This window comes from Dermacentor albipictus, chromosome 7 (assembly GCF_038994185.2).
Source record: "Dermacentor albipictus isolate Rhodes 1998 colony chromosome 7, USDA_Dalb.pri_finalv2, whole genome shotgun sequence".
NCBI lineage: Eukaryota > Metazoa > Arthropoda > Arachnida > Ixodida > Ixodidae > Dermacentor > Dermacentor albipictus.
The window spans coordinates 18217884-18237810 of record NC_091827.1 but is presented as its reverse complement, the minus strand read 5'-3'; the positions used below and the strand labels follow the sequence as shown (position 1 = coordinate 18237810).

Below are 19927 nucleotides of genomic sequence, written 5' to 3'. Positions count from 1 at the left end.
CGTTTCGCCAAATTATCGCTTATAGTATACCTGTCTTCATGCGTTATATTTTGATGATGTGTCCGAGCGGATAGCTATCCGGAACGATGGGCTTCGCAGTAGATTGTGCGCGGCTTTGACATTCGTAAAGGGCAGGCAAGTTGAAACGAGCGTAATCTGCCGTCCAGGCGAAACAGTTCTGGCGGATATACTAACTTCGCCTGACAACATCGCTTCGTTCGTCACGATTATGTGAAAAAAAAAATGCAATATTCCGTATGCTTTAGTGAAACTCCATCGTTTTGGTGGTTACGGTGATGAAAGCAAGAAAATAAAAACGCCTCAACGGAAGGCCCCCCTCGATCCCCCCCGCTTTCTCTCGCTATCGCCGCGCGAATTGCGTCCCGCTAATTCGCACCCCGTGACAGGGCCTGTGATCTTCCTTGTAGTTGCCCGTTGGCGCCTAAGATAAGAACGTTTAGGGGGGTCTGTCTCTTACCTACACGACAGCGGCCTCGAACGCAGATACTGACCCGAAGGCGGTGCGAGTATCATCCACGCATTATATATCTATGCTAGGTGGTCCCTCCGATCGACCTGCCGAAAGGACCATTCGCGGTCGACCGGAGTAAACAGGAAACGGCGACCTTGTTCGCAGATAAGGAGACAAAGAGATAACGCGCCTCCGAGAGAGACGACTAAAGAGATGAAGCGCGCTTTGGGACTAGCGAAAGCGAGAGGGTGAAAAGACGTTCAAAAAGCAAAAAAAAAGAAAAAAAAACACTCTCTGCAAAAGCCCTGAGAATGAAAAGGCGGAAGAGACGAACTGCCCGAGACGGACGCGTGTCCTCGAGCGAAGACTGCATCCTACGAACGACGACGAGGGAACAAACGAAGACCACCCGGAGCGCGCTGTCGCAGCGCCGTCTGGCGCCAACAAGTCTGGTTCGGTAATAGAGGCAGCCAAACACTGTCTCCAGCTTCGCATCCATTGTAGGGTGCAGGCCAAGGTAATGAGAAAATGCGAAGGTATAGGCTTTTCCATTTCCTTTAGCGACGTGAGGTCGGTAAACTATAGGGCCAAGAAACAAAGATCGTCGGGAAGCTCGGCATATGGGTGTGGAGGTCAGGCATTATTATGATGTGCCAGAAAAAAAAATTCCCATTTTAGCCACTACATATGCTGCACGTCTGCCACTGCTCATCCATGCGAACCGACCTCATGGGCTTTCGGCGTTTGACGGAGGTGTAATAACACAGTGAGCGGAGGACGCGCTCGACATTCCATTGGCATTAGTTCTATGCACCCACATCTCCTTCAAAGCTGCCCTCATTAGGTGAAACCTACTTTACAGAATAAGATTATTTTTTAAATTCTGCCGTTAAATGACGAGACGTCAGGGTTCAAGATGAGCGCCGACGGCTACGGTAGCAAAACTAATAGTAGAAAGTGTGCATGTAGAAGCCACACAGAAGACGACAGAAACGAAAAAAAAAACGGAAAGCAGACGAACAAGTAGTGCAGGAACAGACGGACGTTTCTCGCAGACGAAACCGAGAGCGGACGACCACCACCACTGCCGCCTTGCCTTGGCAGCGAGAGTAGGCGAACGCTGGAAACAAAAGGTGCTGCTCGGAAAAAGGTCTCGCAGAAGGCGGTAAAAATGGGCGAAAGGTGGACGAGAGAGAGAGAGAGAAACGAAACCAAAAGCAAAATCTCACGACCGCAGCCAGCGGGCGGTGGGCGAACAAGAAGAAGGAGCGCGGGAAGGCATCGCGCACACGTATGGCGCGTCCGGGCTATACGCGGCCATATTTCACCCCGCGTGCCAATCCGCGCATCGCGGCTGTCATGGCGCGGCGGACAAATTTGTCCATTGTCGGCCGCCGCCCTGGGCCCCTTCGAAGCCTTTTTACGAGCCTCTTAGCGCGGAACGACGGTGTAGGCGAGGAACAACAAGAAGAATGGCGAGAGGGCAAGACGGCCTGCGCGGCTCTGGACCTCACGCCTGGTCATAACAGGCCGCCGCGGCAACCCATATTTCATAGCGAAACGCCGAAGCTTCCCTCCGCGCCACCTACCTGCACTCGCCTTTGCAGACGCCCTGCGACCCACGCCGACAACGATACCGCCGCGCACCACAATAGGCAGTCGACGAAATTCCAGAATGCGTACCCTTTTTCTTTTTCTCCCGTCTGCTTCTTCGATTTCGCAAGATGCGTTATGACGTCATTTTCTTGAAAAGAAGCCCTCAAAATAAGTTATCCCCCTCCCCCCTTTTTTTGTCGGACTGCACGGTTTTCGCACTCAGCACTGTAACGACGTTCTGCCTGAGACAAGTCTTCGTGTTCAGCACATCTTGAAGCACACCGGCACACAGAGTTATCAATCGAGTCTTATCTGTACGCACTGCATGACGAATAAAATACAAACAACACTGACAATACTTCACACGCAACAAAATCAGCTGTGCCGGTTGATGGCGCAATGGGCAAGAATACATCGAACGGTGAATGTAGGCCCTTACGTCGTATATGGGCGTTAAACATTAAAAAAAAGAAGACATCTGCACGTTATGTGTATGGGTTTTACGCATATATGCACCCACGTGAAGTATGTTGACAAAGTTAAAAGGCCGCGACATCCAACCACCCGAAACTACGTATCGATCCGACGGCATACTCCTGACCTGCGCTGACATTGAGACCGGCGAGAATTAGGTGGGACGAAGACGTAAGAAAATAAAGGGGAAAAAATTACGTCTACACTTCCAAGCTGCGATGCAATAAGTTTGCCAGCCAGAGCGCGCGCGCCTTCGAATCGTTCGCAAAAGAACACCGCCCTCGCGGTTGAAGCGAGTAAACGTGAGGTTCCCGTGCGCTCGTTCATAAACATCGCCCAGTCCTGTTAAGAAGCAAGTATGATTCTTACGCAGGTTATTGTTATGTTTTTTTGTTCTTGCCCATGTAGCAAAGCTGCAGGGTCGTAGGAACCCTCGGACGTGGTGAGGAACGCGGGCGGTATATTGATTGCATGCTCGCGTATGCAGGAACAAAAACGGTTGCCATAAAGACGGAGAAGTCGAATGAGAGGTACATGAGCGGCACTTGGAAGCCGCAAGGCTGGAATCGCGGGCACCAGCTGGACTAAGTGAACTTAATTATACTCTATACCAATTAGAATTCCGTCGCGCAATATCACGCTTCGTGTGCAAGAACGACTGCACCTTTTTTTTTTCCCTATGCTTTCGCCAAATATCACGCAAAGTGATCCGCGTTCTAAAAGGCCACTTCCCATTCTAAATCAATTCCAGCGTACGTTGAAACGACACGCAGGCCAAGAGCCAGCCAATTTTTGTTCCGCAACGCGCGTATACAATAACGGTCCGCGGTTGTCTCAAGGTAACCAGCCCTCGGGTGGTTCCTCTGCGAAAAGCATCCCCACGGAAATTGTAATCGAGGGGCGGAAAGAATGCGCGAAGAATAATTTTCAGCGTTACTTCTTTCTTTTTCTCTCGGTTCGTTCCTTCATTCTTCTTCTCCCGATATGGTGTCGCGAGTAGCAGGCCCGCGCGGACTGTGACAAAGAGGACGCTGGCGGAGGGGAGGTTATACAGCGAGCCGGCAGCGACGAAGCGCGCAAGCGCACTCAGCAAACCTCGGCGACTTTTCTGCATACGGCATCGCTCAGCAGAAAACGCCGCATCGGCGGCGCGTCCAGCGTTGCCAATCCCATTCGTCGTCGTTCCTAACCCGTGCCGCCTCCCCATTCCTTTCACCTTTCCCTTCTTCTCTGTCGTTCTCCCTTTGCATCCCCATTTTCCTCTCTCTTCTTCCCATCCGGGAGGACCCCGAAGAAGTCCGCGGGAGATGTGTCTCCAACCCCCCCTGCCTTCCTCGTCCCCAAATCCCCTCGCAGACCACCAAGAGTACCGTGCTCAACTCCTCCAGCTATGGCTACAGCTCCGGATCTCCCGGAGTCTTTCTTGTCTTCTCAGTTTTTCCGGCTCCCCCTTTTCTACTTTTGCCAACCCTTTCGCTGACACACCAAGAACAAGAAATAAGCGAGATGGGGCGGCAGGGGGACGTAGGGAAAGGAGGCGGAAGGCCTGACGCCGTTGCCGCGTGCCGCCGTCCATTCCCGAAAACCAGAGCAGCGACAAAAGGAGAATGAGGAGCCGCAAGCCGTTCTCTGCGTTCTCCCCCACGATTTCCCCACCTTTCTTTTTTGAGCCCGTCTTCCCGAATCCCTTCCCTACTACCGTCGCCACCACCGCCGATCACCCAGGGCAGAGAGACGCAGGAGCCAGGGACGCACGGAATGGGGAGAAATGGCGAAATGAAGGCTGCCCGCACGAGAGCCCGCTCCGGAGAGAAACAAGAGCAACGAAGAAAACGAGGAAATAGGGAAAGCAACAAGAAAGAGCGGGAGCACGCGCCCAGGGCTTCGCGGGATGACTGCGGAGAAAGGTTGGCAGGCACACGCAGCGTCCGATGCGGTGCCGATCAATAAACGCCATAATAGGAACGGCGTCCCGGCGGCGACGACGACGACGAAGACCTATCCCCGCTGGCTGCCACCTCCCTACTTCCCGCCCGCCTTCCCCCTTTACCCGGTGCTGGATCCCTTTCGTATCTTTTTCCTTCTTTTTCTGCTTCCGCAGCGATGGCGCGAGCCATGCAAATGCGGAGGATGCTTGCAGGCATCTTCCCTAAGAGCCATAGCGTGGCGCGGTGTGTGTGCCCGGAGGACAGCCAGCTTGCGCGACCCCTTTGCTGCCTTTCTTTTATTTTTAGGAGCCTACCACGACCGCCTCTAACCTCCTTCCTACCCTTTTCCTCCTTTTATCCTCATCGGCTCTGCTTCATCTTGGTTTTCTGCTGTCCTACGGGCAGGCTCGTGTTGTCTTTGGTTCTTTTCTGGGTTTTTGATCGCTAGTCCGCCCGCAACTATATGACGACGTCGCATCGTCCTCCTAATTCGCATTCCCCTTGCCTATTTTCCCCTCTCTCTAGCTCCACCTGTCTTCCCCTTTTCCCTTTCCTCCCTCGCCATCTCTTTCTTCAAACGCGAGCTGTCTCGCAAAGACGTACCGCGCGCGCGCCGACGCTCTCCTTCGTACGCGAAAGGCAGGGTAAACAGGACCAAAGAAGCGACGCTCCTCACGATCGAACCCCGCCCCGTTTTCTTCTTTCGCTTCTCGCCTGGCGGTTCATTCGCCTTTGGAACGCAGTTACGGCAGCGGTCGATGTCAACAGAAAGGACTCTTTATACTTTATTCGTCAAACCTTCTTTTTTCGTTTTTCATTCACGACCAGGTCGCGAACCTTTTCTCCCTTCACACCCAATTTCTCATTTGGCGTCCCCACTGCGTGCAAGGCAGCAGTTCGCTCATCCGGTCATCGATAAGTTTGCCGTCTCTTTCCGACTGTCACTCGCTAACGTAGCGGTGGTGGTCCGCACCCGCTACACTTTCCCTGCTAGGTAAAACGGAGCGCGCCAGTGCTTCAGCTTTTTTCCTTGCTTCGTCCCCATTCCTTCCAGCTTATGAAGTCTCTTCCCTTTCTCTCCACGCTTCCCGCCTCGCCAATGTATCTCATTCGCTTCTTGCCAACTCTCCTGCAGGACGACGCGGACACCTATGCATTTTTTATACTTCCGACAAAGAGCAGATTCACATTACCCCCCTTTGCTCATCGACCACCCCTTTTCCCCATTTTCCTTTAAGATCTATTCCAGTGAATGCTTATCGCCGCCTTCCTCAGAGCATCCCCTCATCCCGTATGTCCGCGCGATCTCCCGCTATTTCTTGCTGCCTTATCTCCCGGTGAGATGGCTGGCATTTACTTGGCGTTAGGTTTTTCAACACTTTCTTTTTTGTAACTGTCGTTACTGAGGCTAACTCGCTCGTGCTTCCCGACGATCCCAAAAAATGACATCGTTTCTCCTTCTTCGGCCCCGTTCTAGCCCGTTCTATATAGCCCGCGTTAGCCGGCGCGGAATGCGTTTCACGACGCCAATTGAAGAGAGACGGAGAACCGTATAGGCGGCGTACCCTTATACGTTTGTTTTCTGCAACGGCCTCTCCATCTTTTGCTTATTCTCAACGCGAGCAGGATCACGCACGTGCCGCGTGTCTAGTGCCGAACAGCCAATTGTCTAGAGAGCGGGCGAGACAAAAAAAAAAACAAAGAGGGAATAAAAGTAGGGAAAATCCTTAAAATGCACGAGCGACCGGCCACTTCAAATCGGGCTACCAATAAAGAAACCGGGGATCAAGGGGCACGAAACAAAGATGCGCAAAGAAAGAAGGAGAGAAAGAAGAAAAAAAGAACCACTCTGCCCTCTTCAAACCCGGCCCTGTCCCCTTGCTAACCCTTATTTCGTTCGCTTCCCTTCTCTGGCGAGCGATTGCAAATCGTAGGGGCAGCGCAGACAACGGGATGGACGTCGGAAAAAAAACGGGAAGAGGGGAACACTGCAACGAGCACGCATGATGACGACGGCCAGAATCAAACGAGAAACCAGGCGGAGAAGAGTTCTGCGCCCCGCACACGGTGAAGCGGGAAGAACGAAATAAAGAAACATGTCGAAAAGGTTAGGGGTGGGGTTAGTGGGGAATAAGAGCTGCGTGCGTATAACGGGGAACAGGAGGAGGATGGAACCTTGGGAATAAAGGGAAAACAAGAGACGGACGAGGCGGAGGAGAGGATGGGGAGAGGCGGGCCACTCTGACGTATGCAGACCGCGGGATCAGGAGGGGTCTCGCACTTTGGGTGTCACGTGGCCCACGCGCACGTAGCGTGTAATATAGAGCGACGCATGCATGAGAGTTGTAGTAAGAGCGAAAGAGTTGAAAGAAAAGTAAAGATAGGGAGGTCCACGGGAGCAGGGATGTCCGCAAAGTATAAGGGAATAAGGCCGGTCTCGTTTCGGGAAAGAACGGGGAAGAAGAAAAGTTATATACAAGCACTAAAAATAAAAGAAACGACATATAAATAAGAGTGCCTAGAGGGATTTCAGAAACGAAAACGAGGCGAGCTATACAAGGAGGCCTTACACACACACACATATATATGGGAAAGGAAAGGATTGGTTTTAAGGGAACCGAACGGGAATGGCAGGGCTAAAGCGAGGCTTTCGGTGAAGTAGGGGTAGAGAGCGCCTTTGGTCCCGGATGGCGTAACAGGAATAGGCTTTCGCATGCGAAGCGGTCCCCGGCGAGCGAACGCTCTGTACTGCTGCTGACCATGGAAATCCCTGCCAGCAGCGATCGCGTCCGTTTTCCACGGATTTCGAACGGTTCGCGCGATATCGGTTGGTGTGCGAGGTTCTACACGTTGGGCTGGAAACGGTCGGGCAAGGACTTAGCGCTCGTTGTGTATGGCAGCTGCGGCGGAGAGCAAGTTGTCGGAAGTAATAATAATGATAGAAACGAAACCAATTGAGGACGTGGACGCGCATGGCAACATTCTTGCACGTGTGTCAAGCGACAGTGACGATTACACTGTAAAATAATTTACACCCTAAAAAGTGAAAAAGGGTGTAAATATCTCTATAACTCACACCCTTAGGGTGTCCGTTATATAGATCACACCCTAAGGGTGTTATCTATATCAGTATCGAGTATGGTCAGTATGATCAGTATCAAGTATGATGTTCATCGGCAGGTGAAGTAGTGTTAAAGAAGTGAAAATATATATATATATATATATATATATATATATATATATATGTATATATAGACGAGAAGAAAGGGGGTTAACCGAGGGACCCGATATATATATATATATATATATATATATATATATATATATATATATATATATATATATATATATTTGCATCATCGCACTTTTTCCTCGATCGAGTTCAAGCGAGAGCGCGACGATTGTAATATTGAACGTCATTGTGGGGACCAGTCAGTGAAGTACAGTCACATAGTTAAAGATTACAAAATGTAAAAAAAATTGAGAGACTTGGGTTTAATGTGCATGGGCTGCAGGAAGGTTTCCGTTAGATTTAGGCTGGCCAACGGCCCCATGGATTTCGCGGCGATCACGCAGCCCGGGTGCTTACGTGCGATTGGAACAACGTTTCCTAATATCCGCGTTGCTCATTTTTGCTCATCCGCGTTGATCATTCGCAGGTTCCAAGACTTGAATCGATGACTATCGCTGGTACGAAGAGCTATTGCACGTGGTGCAACGTAAAAAGTTGTTACATACGTTGCAGTTGTTTTGTCGCAACAAGGCATTTCCCTTACAAAAAAATTAAAAAGAACACACAAACCAAAAAGAACGTCATCTTTGTTAACGCGGCATTGACATGCACAACCGAAATTTAGGAAAGGTTTGATGAATGGCACGTACGTGAACCAAGAGGCAATCTATCATTAACACTATGATAATTAATTAGTTATTGCCCAACCGCTTATAAAAAAAAGAGAAAGAGAAGTCGTTGCATAGTACCTGTCTCTGTCACAGACTACGTTCGCCTAGGTGGTGAAGGAATACTTGCAAAACATATTTTTAAGAAAACATTTGCGATAGAGAACCACATTTGGCAGCCTTGAATCACTGGAATACGAGATCGAAGCGAAACAGCTATTTTCTTTTAGTTTCGTTTTCACTGTGTCGCATGCGAAACGCTCCAACTCATCGGCTCGTCCATTCTCCAACTGCTTCTGTTTGTCTACGTTCGGTCATCAATCACTTTCTTTTTTTTTCTTTCTTGGCGTGTAATATCATACAAATTAAGTATCGCCTAACGCCCTGGAATATTTGCGCTTCATACCAACGGAGATGCGACTCCCTCCATCCCAACGCCCGTATTCTAGAGCATTCTTCCAAGCTCCATACTCCTCCCCGACTCAAGAAAGTCGAGTAGCTCTGCCCTCCGTTAGAAGTGGTCATTGCTCTTCGCTGACGCTCTACAGCGATTCTCGAGCAGTGCACCGCCTTCTCCAGCGAAGTGGCAGAGCTGAGCACGACTCGGTGAAGTGCGCAGGAACGGCTTCGACTGGTTTCGACTGGCTTCGACTGGATCCCTTATCGCTCGTCCGTGACGAAATGAAGCCAACGTCACCTTATACGTCATACATACAGACAAAGCTGGCCTCCACGGACTCAATCCTTTGTCTACGGGCGGCAGAGCCCTTGTTACCGCATGTACCATGAGCGTTTTCTAACCATCGTGGGATACTTGTGTAGTCTGCGTGGAAAGGCGATCCGGACGGTGGGTTACATATGACATTTAGACACGTTAATAATCGTTAAAATTTGTCCCCCCTTGACGCATTTCCTTATCGCGTCGTGGTCCTGAAACGGCAGCATATACACGAGACGTCTACGCTTTATTAAACGCCAAACTTTCTCTTCCTTCGTGCACTTCGTCATCGCCTTTGGTTCCGCCTTCAATCCGTGTATTGTTCCTGTAACCTGAAAATAAGCTCGCTCGGACATGAAAAACCAGTTACCCTTCTACAAGCCTTGCTGTATAGTTAAGGCAAACTAGGGCTAAGACATGCTGTTTTCATTCATTTCGTGGTGGGGAACAAAGGGTTGACTGATTATAGCAGCTAAGGAAAGGCGAGGAGGAAGCCGGCGAGCGTCTTGTAACAAAATATAATTTGCCTGAAATAGAAGCATATACTGTGCGGCTTAAAAAAAAAAGAAGAAAAAAAAGACAGAGGTCTTGCAACTCACACTTCGTGTCCTCTTTCACTGTCAGAGGCTTGGTCTCGCCGTCCTCGAACAGCCGCACGAACGTGTCATTCTTTTTATCTGAAATAAAAGACAAGGCAATGGAAGCCGTTAGTCAATTTGACCTTAAAATCAAACGATGCAAACACGAGAACTAAGCGCGTGTGCATTGAATGTTTGCAGCGTACTTGAGCAAACGAACTTGAGTCAGTAGTATGTGTACACAAGTTCGGCCGTTGAAGGCAATGGGACTCGACAGCCATACGATCTCTTTGCAGAAAGAAAAAAGAAGGAAGAGGAACAGTAATAAAGAAAAAATGAAGAAAAATAAGAAGGAGAAGCAGATGATGATGAAGAAGAACAACGTGTATCGAGATTTTGGACATTTTCTTCTTTCTTTTTCTTTTTTTTCGTTGAGTAACAAATCTGGGGACTTTGTGATAGCCGGTTCCAACGTAGCCTACCTTCCCATGTTTCTACGTCTATATAAGCAAACAACAACAACGACGACGACGACAACGACGACGACGACGAGAACGACAACAACTATATGCCTCAGAATAGCCACGGTGACTCGGTGTCCACGGCGTCGTGGTCCCGAGCACGAGGTCGCGGGTTCGTATCCTGGCCACGGCGGTCTCATTCTGGTGGGATCAGAATGCAAAAAGTTTGTCGCGTAAGGTACGATCGTGTAGCAATGTTCGCGTCGTGTGGTCGTGTAAGGAGGTCGTGTATCGTGCTTTGCGTACACGCCAAAGAACAACCAACCATTAAAAGATTAATCCAGAGGCCTCCCCTGCGACGTCCCTCACAAGCCGCTGTGCTGGTTTAGGGGTGATAATTGCCATACTTATTTTATTGTTCTCCATTACGTCGAATACGTCCCCCTCTTAAAGGGTCACTGTAATTTGGTCTGGCCTGGTGAGGCACTTATTGGAGGCTCAATTTGCTTTTACTTGGAGGAAGAAGGTTACAGTTATTAGTGGGAGTGAGGAAGAAAAGTTTCCTTTCACGAATGCCTCTTTCGATTTCCAGATTTCAAACGCGTTCGCCCCTAGCGCCTGCCGCTGACTTCTGGTGAACTGCGGACACACAGTTTGCTTGATATATATACATACATACTCTACACACACACACACACACACACACACACACACACACACACACACATATATATATATATATATATATATATATATATATATATATATATATATGAGTGTGTGTGTGTGTGTGTGCATACTGAACGCTTCACGTATACTTATCCGTATAACGGTGCACCCGTCACCCCGCACCGTTGCAGAGCATACCGCGACGCACACAACGACGCAACAGCTGCGGACAGTGACCCAGATTCGGCCGGGGTGGGATGATATAGGCGAGGGGGGGATCGGCAGAAGCGGGGTGGGGGGGGGGGGGGGGCACGGAATCGGTTCATGGTCGCCTCCCGTGTGATGGCTTCGTCGGAGGCGTCTGCCCACCGTTTCGGAAAAAGACAGGCGCGGCATCACAGGCTGCGAGCTTTCGAGTTGCAGGAAGTCCCGGCCCGTGGGGTCGGGGATTCATTTGCGCCAAAATTTCGCATTCCGATTATCGCCCCTCCCCCCCCCCCTTTTTCTTTACTTATTTACTACTACTACTATATTTCGGCGACAGAAAAAAAAAGAGCAATGATCACGACGCAGAAGTTCGTATCCCCTCCCCCCGCCTTTTATTTACTTATTTGCAACTATTACGATATTTCGTCAACAAAGAAAAAAGCAATGATCACGGCGGAGAAGCCCGCATCGACTCGAGTATCGTGCACATTGTTCTCATTTCTATTATTATGCGCCGCTTCATGAGCCTCCGTTGCGAATACATATAAAGCACGGTCAATAGATGTCTTTGCTTGCATTAAAGTACTTTCGCTAACAAAGCGTAGGACCTGTACGACGACATACAATCAACGTAAACAGCCATAAATTTCTGATTTTATAATCCCTCTTTTCCGCCCCTACTCATATTGACGAAGCACAGCATAGACCGCAGGGACATCCCTACTTAAATAAAATGCGTTTTTTTTTTTCATTGCCGAGCCATAGATTACAGAGAGGCGGTAGATGAGCGACTGCGTCCCCCTTCCACAAGCTTAGCCAAAGACTTGAAAGCAGTAATCGGGAAGCATATTCAGTTAGCGTCGACAATGCAGATTTTTGTATTGTTGACTTTTTTTTCAGAATCGGAATCAAAAATTTATTATTAGAAGTTGGGTCACAATTACAAGTACTTAGTATGCAGAAGGAAGTCCCATAGTCAAAGACTGTATCGGGACCTCCTGTACAAGAACAGTTATTGTAGTTAACATCTAAAAGCAACAACAGCATATAATAAGGAAGTATACAAGCAACAAGAAAAGAACGGTTACAGAACAAAATACATGATTGATTACAAAAAATAACAAGGTTTAGCATATCTCATGGTAGCAGCAAAATTGTGCGCGAAAATAATACCAGCGTCTTTTCCCTTTTATTTATTCCGTCTAAAGGTACCGTTGCTCTCCAGCCACTAATGAAACCTGATTATTCGCATGCTTCCTCACAAAACGAAAAAACAAACGTTATAAGTCACCTAATTATTTCGAAAAACGACGACGACGACGTTGATTACGTGCTATGCTTTGTTTCTGCTAGTTATCGCTTTATTCCGGCATGAGTCACATTTTGCGTGCAGGAACCCAGCTGGTCAAAGATAAACCGGATCCCTCAATCACGGCGTTCTCCATAGCCTTCTGCGCATCTTCGAATTGTATATCATACGAATAAGTTAACACAGTGCAAGCCTCAAACGAGGTCATTACAGAGGTCTCCAATCTAAAAAAATAAAAAGAAGAAAAAGGAAACTGCTGGGTGTTACACTTAAACATTTCAAAGCGGGTTTGAGCCATCAAGGAAGGTATTAAACCAATAAGGGATCATTACGTCACTCAGCCATCCTCGGCGAGCGGACTCTACGTGGAGCCGTTCACTTCGATTTTTTTTTTCCTCGCAGTATCGGCCCAACACTTCATCCCCGAAAGGCACAGTGTGTATCGGCTTATAATTGTTGGTTTCCAGTAGTTTTAATCGACGATTACTTGTTCGGCTGCCTTGCCGTATACCTCTGGCTGAAGATCGAGTAGGAACATCTCTTCCTCCATGACGTCCGCCGCTTCGGTGCGTTTTAGGTTAGGGGACGCAAGCGGCTTGCGTACGCAAGAGCTAGGGAAGCCGGTACTGCGCATGCGCAGACCCTTACGTCTGGGTCTGCGCACGCGCAGCGCCGTCGCGCCCAGTTGTTGCGTACGCAAGCCGCTTGCGTCTCTAAAACTCTCATTAAAACCTGCCGCGCGCTCTGACGTCTCTGAAGTTCTTGCCTTCCATCAATGGTTTACGAGAAGCGCCGTAGCGCTACACTACGGACAACTTTTGACCCACCGCGAGTATTTAAACGTACACCTCAGTGCACGACTGTGTATTTTGTTTTTCAATCCGTCCCCATCGGAATGCTGCCTTCCGCGGCCGGGAATCGAACCATCGACCTTGTGCCCAGCCACGGCACGTCGTAACTATACTGAGTAACCACGGTCAGTAAGCTAGCCCCGATCTCCTCGAGTCACCTTCACCTTATCCGGCGGGGCGCTGAAGTTTCTCAAGCCTCCTTTTGTGGGAACGCACTTCGTGGCTCGGCGACGGGAACAGTGATCGTGAATAGCGCTGTGTATACATACGGAGAGATCACGCGCCTTCCATCCAAGGCGGCTTTATTTAAGGGGGAAGAAAAGCAGCGGCGGTTCCGCTACAGATACAGCAGGGAAATCGGTAAAGGCGGAGCAGAGGTCGGTAGAGGGTGGGCACAGGGCGGCCGAGGAGTGGGGGGGCATTAATTTTCGAATCGCCACCAGCTGCCGATTCAACTTTGCCCCGAGCGCGCCCCACCCGAAACCGGATTGAGCGCACGAAGTGCGAAACATAAACATTAAAGGAAACTGTAATGATGGCAATCGTAAAAGCGAGAGACCTCTTTGTTCGCCGAGATCTCCGTGTAGAGCCGTTTAACCGAGCGGAGCAGGGGGTCAACCGGGAATAAATTCAAAGTGATAGGAAGGAAGAAACAGGAAAATAGATATCGGTAAAGCGGCTGATTACGGCGACCGGTTCGATGAAAAGGCGACGCGGACCGATGCTTTTTCATCGTGAAGTTTGCGTGAATCGAAGAAGCAACAGTTCGAATGCGTTTTCACATCATCCATGGTTCGGTTTAAACGAAAGTGCTGAAAGCCGTTTTAGTCGTATCGGGTCCTCTTTTCCCTCCAAAGACATATTCAGACAGTCTGTACGGGAAGTTTGTAGGCCTACGAGGCCGGGCATATGGGCCTATGGGACGAGACAATGGAAAACAACGAAGAGCGGAACGAAAAATGATACAGATTATACTGTTAAGCGAGAGGAAGACAGAGGTGTTGATTAGACAGCAAACGGCAGCAGCTAATATTCTATATAGTTTATTTATTTATTTAAAGGTGCATCACAGGCTCCAGTTAGAGCATTGAGTGATGGGGGATTATACAGTACAATACGTGATGAGCACGAACAAGAACAAAGAAAAGTAACAGTAAGAAGAACAAAAGAATGCATTATTATACAGTCTCAGTTCGTAAAATGTGCACATAAGCGCTCACCGAAATGTTTGCGGTTAGTGATTGAAACAATGGCATCTGGAAGATCGTTCCAAAATGCGATGGCTTGTGGCAAAGCCGAAGAATTGAAAGCTTTAGTTTTACCGAATATGCGTTTGACACTGAGGTGATCATGAAGGCGCCTGTGTACGCAATGGTACGTAAGTTGAGATTAAGAGGTGCAAACGTAGTTCGGCAGGTCATGTAATCTATTGAGCGCAGAGCTGGTCGGCTCTGCGAGTAACACAGTGGTTGCCAAGCAAAGAGAAACGGAGTCGTGCATCGCCGTGAGTTAGATGGCGCGATGAAGTGAAGAAATTTGTACGAAATGAAACGAGGTGATCAGGGCGACTGAAGATCGCCAGAAAAGACTTTCGTCCTTCAGGACATAAAATTGTGATGTTGACTGTGATGATAGCGATGATGATAAAAAAAATTGTATGGGTGTTTTTCATGAAATCTGAATATGCACATGCTATAGACAGCACGGCTTATGGACATACTCTGTCTGTAGACTGGAATCTATCAGAACTTCTACAAGCAACCAGCTCGCAAGTATATATAGACCACAAGGGAATTGAGGAAAAATGGGGACAATAAAGAAGCCGGGAGGAATTTTACAAGAAAAATAATCAATAAATAAAACCGTGGCGTTTTAGCAGTAAAGGCGAAAAAAAATGCGTTAACATTACCACCCGTCTGTTTGAGGTTCCGGATCCATGATTCCATCCGCGTTGCCCACATTGCAAAGTGTTGTTCAGGAGTTCACTCTACACACGACCTGCCTCTTCGAGGAGCGAAGTACAATTAGCGGTGGTCCGGAACAGACCACCGTCAGCTGCACTACATATGTATGCACACATACATGCAAACACCCCCCCCCCCCACACACACACATATACATACATACATACATACATACATACATACATACATACATACATACATACATACATACATACATACATACATACATACATACGCTGTTTTAAACTTTGGCATTCCTAATGCTAACAGATTAACAAAAACAGCGCGTGGTTGCTGCACAATGGAACAAGGAAATCCCACGCGCAGCGCTTTCTCCCGACTGCCCAGCGTGTCAATGACCTCTGAGGTATGCAGCAAAGCCTAGCTTTAAAGTTTAGGGGCTTTACCTAGCTTGCGGGTGGGTCGCCCTCTGGCGACAAAAAACGTCCAAACACTCGCGTCAACGCCGCGTCCACTCTACCCGCGTCGACCACTTAAAGCGAATCACCACGCGGCACTTCAAAGACGCGCGGCAAATCGGCGAGTCACCTACGGCTCTTCGGGGAGAGGCAGGTGTAAAGTTTAAAAAAAAAAAGAACTGGAGAAAGCCGTGAACTGGAGACAGGGAAACGGACGGAGGTGTTTCCTGTATCGACGCCTGCGCAAGGCAACGACCATGTCAACGACACGCGACTTGTTTAGCCAAAGGCGTCGAGCGAAAATTACTGCCACGTGTGGCCGCGCGACGCGGCGAGGTAACATGCACACGGCGAGAGCGTACGGGACGAAAAATGGCTTCCGCGAGCTTTGTTTGCGGACTGCCACGGGTGTCTCGGGAAAACTCGCGCTCGCATCACGCACGCATCACAGCAAGATCTGAAATGGCATAAACTTGTCCGCATACAGTCCATCATGTGATGGAGAATGTGTATCAGAGATTTATCATTACAAAGATAGGTATTACAAAAAAGCGTGCTAGCGCGGATATAGCGTCGTGGCTGGCTTGTGCTATAAGCGAAGATATAGCTATGTATGTATGTATGTATGTATGTATGTATGTATGTATGTATGTATGTATGTATGTATGTATGTATGTATGTATGTATGTATGTATGTATGTATGTATGTATGTTAGGCTGTAAGATGGACCCAAATGGCAGAAAAAATGACACGCTTCAAGCAATGCGTCCCTGCCGGTTTGTAACGCGATAAAGTGTCACATTGAGCCCGCTGATTATAAGAAGTCCGTCTACAGCAGCAACGTTGCCAGCTCTGCTACACCGCGCACCTGGCACATCGCCATCTTTGCGAGAAAGAAAAGGCATGCAGTACACGTAAAGATGGCAACCTACCGCACAAACCAACCTATCGGCACTTCCGTTCTCACCGCGAGAGAACTCCAGCCGAGTCCGAGGTTTGCCTGTTCACCAAATATTTCATTTCCGACCGTTCTTGCTAGACAAGCGCCATGCGACGCCCGCCGAAACCAACCGAGAGCCCCTGCGAACACATAAACGCTTTTTAAACTAGTTATTTTTTTCTTCTTTTTATCATACTTCTTTTACGCGCTTCGCGGTATTTCTGCGAACGTTATGCCTCCGCTCTTCCCACAAGAGCAAACAGCACCTACGGGTGAAGCGCTGTCCGGGCTTAACAAGCAATCGCTCGCTACTCGTTTTGCGGCGTCCTTTCTCGTCCTGGCCAGTTCCTCACAAAGACCTCTGCGACGTTGCTTGTGGTGCGCAGCGCAGCCTTTGAGCACAAGCAGGAATCACGCTGCGTTCTTCGCCGCGCAAGTCGGAACGCGAAGGGTGCCCGCAATTGTCGTCTCAGGTGGCGACGCTAATAAATCTCGCCTCACGGCCGGCTGGCTGACCGGCAGGCCCGTAGCCACTATATACACGAGAGGGTCACCGCCACCAACCACTGGTGGTGACCTCCCGTCGCGGAAGAGGCACCCCGGCACTCTGTAAGCCCGAGATAACCACGGATCGGTTTTGGAAAGGATGTCCCGAAAGGTGCAAGGCGATGGGGAAACTAAAGGAAAGTGGGATGCGGCGAAGAAAGAAAGAGAATAAGAAATAAATATTGAGAAGAAAGGCCGGGACGCGTCGAAAACCTGCCACGGGGACTAGCCGCAGAAATGCTCCCGCGTAGAGGGGAAAACGGCGTCGTTTCATAATGGCCACTCCGGCGCCAAAAAGGCCGCAATAAATCTCTCATATCGGAAAGCCACCGCGCGAGGATTGCCCATAACTGCGTGTAGGAGGTGTTTTCGAGTAGTGGAAAACCCTTTCCGAAACCTTTCTTCCCGACAACCCTTTTCGCGACCCACGTGAGGTGCGGGGATAGAGACCTTTCGGAGGACGCGACCGCAAGGTCCGAGAGGTCCGAAGGCAGAAAGAGGGACAGCGAGGAAAACGGCAATTGGGGAAAGGGCGCGCCGCGGCAATCGGAAGGGGTAAGACCTTTTTGTAGCCGGACGGACGTTCTGTCTGGCGGCGGGGCCGTCCAAAGGCAAGGTGACAACGAGCCACCAAACGGCTCATAATGGCCGTTCAAACAGGCTTTGAAAGACGGGAAAAACGCCGAGAAAACGATGAAGGCCTGGGGAGAGGACTGAAAGAGAAGAAAAAAAACAAGAAAAGCAAAAGGTGCGGCGAGAAGCGTGTGGCACGTAGGGTAAGGAAAGGCGATTTTAGAGTCTCGCTCCGCGGCGGTGTCCCGGACAATCGCTGACCCCTTGCTCAGGCTCCGATTGTCCGGCCCTGCTTAGAGTGGCCCGGGCATTGTTGGAACGATGTTCTAAACGGCACCTTTTAACAAGATCATCTTCTAGCCATTTGTTGTCTCCGCAACTGCCCACGCCTCCGCTGCTTAAAAGTACGAACATACCTGTCGGGCGTTCTTTGTGGCCGTTATCGTTGCTCTATACGCTGTCTCCGCCACGGTCACTTTTGAAGAGGCGCGGCGGCGTCTTTTGTTAGGTAAAGACGACAGCACTGGCGGTATGATGCCCGACGCGTTCCCACCGACACGCCGTGTCGGTGTGTAGTGCGCGTTGCCGCGAGAGACCAGTCGGAATATGAATTCGTTGTTAATAACGAGAATATTGCGGGCTGTTTTTTGGCGGTCGTTGCCTGGCTTTTAACTAATTTCTCTACGTCCATACGTATAGTTATGCTCCTTTGTTATTGTTTTCTTTCCTCGCCACTCCTCTTTCTTTCTTCTTTTCGTTGCAACCGCGTTGCAAAGATAAACAGAGAAAGCGGAGGGGGGGGGGGGAGGGCATTGCAGTTGGCGATGATAACTTGAGAAAGACTATTTTTAACGCAACTGTCACGTATTTAGTGCAGGATAGTACACCACATTTCCGTGAGCCCTCCCCCCCCTCCCCCCGCACCCTTCTTATCCCATTTAGATATGCTATTGAATATGTGTTCGTACGCGTATGCTCCTGACATGTATTCCAAGTTACGGTATGTCTGACCAGCTGGCTGGAGCTACAGTTCTACATGCATGTCCCAGTACTGTCAATGCAAAGAAAGGAAAGAAAAGAAAAGAAAAGAACGAAAGAAAGAAAGAAAGACAAAGGAAGGAGAGAGATAGACGGGCGTAGACACCTTACAGGGCGAATCTATGCTCCGTATACGCGGCAGCAGTCCAGACACAAAAGCTCCAGTCGTCGCCACTCTCATTCAGAGAAACGGGGTCGACACCTCCGAGAAACTTTTGCCCTCAAATGCACGCCGGCTGTCCTCGCCTCTTGCCGGAAGTGGCGCCAGAGGGCGGCACCACCGGGCGGCGACATGTCTTGACGTCGCCCGACAGGAACTCGCACTTGCGACCACGCATACGTGTATGCCCGCGAAAGAAAGAAAAGAAAAAAAAGAAGACGAGCGAGTAACAAAACGGCGTACGCGAATAAGATTATACTGGCCTGCGTTGCACGTGCTCAGAGCGCGAGAACGTGTCGCCGCGCCTTCTTACCTCCGCGCAGAGTCGCCGTGTGTGTTACGTGTACCGTTCGTATGTATGCACATACCGTTGGTATGTGCATACATACGAACGAATACGTAGGAAGACGCGGACACAACACAAGCGCCGACTTTCGAGTGGAAAAATTTATTGAACGAACGAGTCGATATACACTTGGACTGCGCATGCGCGAGCAACGCAGTGAACAAGGCAGTAAATCGCAAGGCACTTGCGCAGTCCCAAGTTTATAGTGACTCGTTCATTGAATAAGTTTTCCAGTTGAAAGTCGGCACTTGTGTTCACGTCTTCCTTCGTTTTCACTGCGCCGTTGCTTACCTGCGACGAATCAACACAGACTCGCCCAGTTTCACATGCTCTTGATTCAACAGCGAAGGGAGCAGGCAGGCTTTCCCGTCGAGCAGCTCCAACGGAAATCGCCAATCGGTCCCTTAAAACAAGGGCTCCGAGAATCGTGTTCGCGTGTCGTATACGCTCGCGACCCATCGCGACGACTCAAAACAAGAGCTCCGAGAATCGTGTTCGTGTGTCGCACACGCTCGCAAGCCTTCGCGACAACTCGGCGGCGGCTGTGCGCGCGCACACACAGAGAGAAAACGGTTAAACGAGTCTGAACGGCCACACGAGCGTGATCGAACGCCGTCGGAACCCCAACGTGACGTAATAGCGGGCATAGAACGTCCCTTCCCCACTTGCACGCTCTCCCGCCCCCTCCCCTCCCTCTATTCCTTACGCGGCTATCGCAGCAGTGGCCACCGCTTTCCAAACCATCTTGCTGGCCCGCATTTTCTTTTTATTTATTAT

At 49.6% G+C, this 19927-nt stretch overlaps 1 protein-coding gene across 6 annotated transcripts in view; it reads right to left on the bottom strand.

The window, feature by feature from the left end:
- The window catches only part of Cph (BCL11 transcription factor chronophage), a 592695-nt gene that overhangs the window by 225394 nt on the left and 347374 nt on the right, over nt 1-19927 (bottom strand). For all 6 annotated transcript variants that reach the window (XM_070521709.1, XM_070521707.1, XM_070521710.1 and 3 more), the window contains one exon: nt 9688-9765. In XM_070521709.1, the coding sequence (XP_070377810.1) occupies nt 9688-9765 (78 nt within the window). The remainder of the gene's footprint in view (nt 1-9687; nt 9766-19927) is intronic.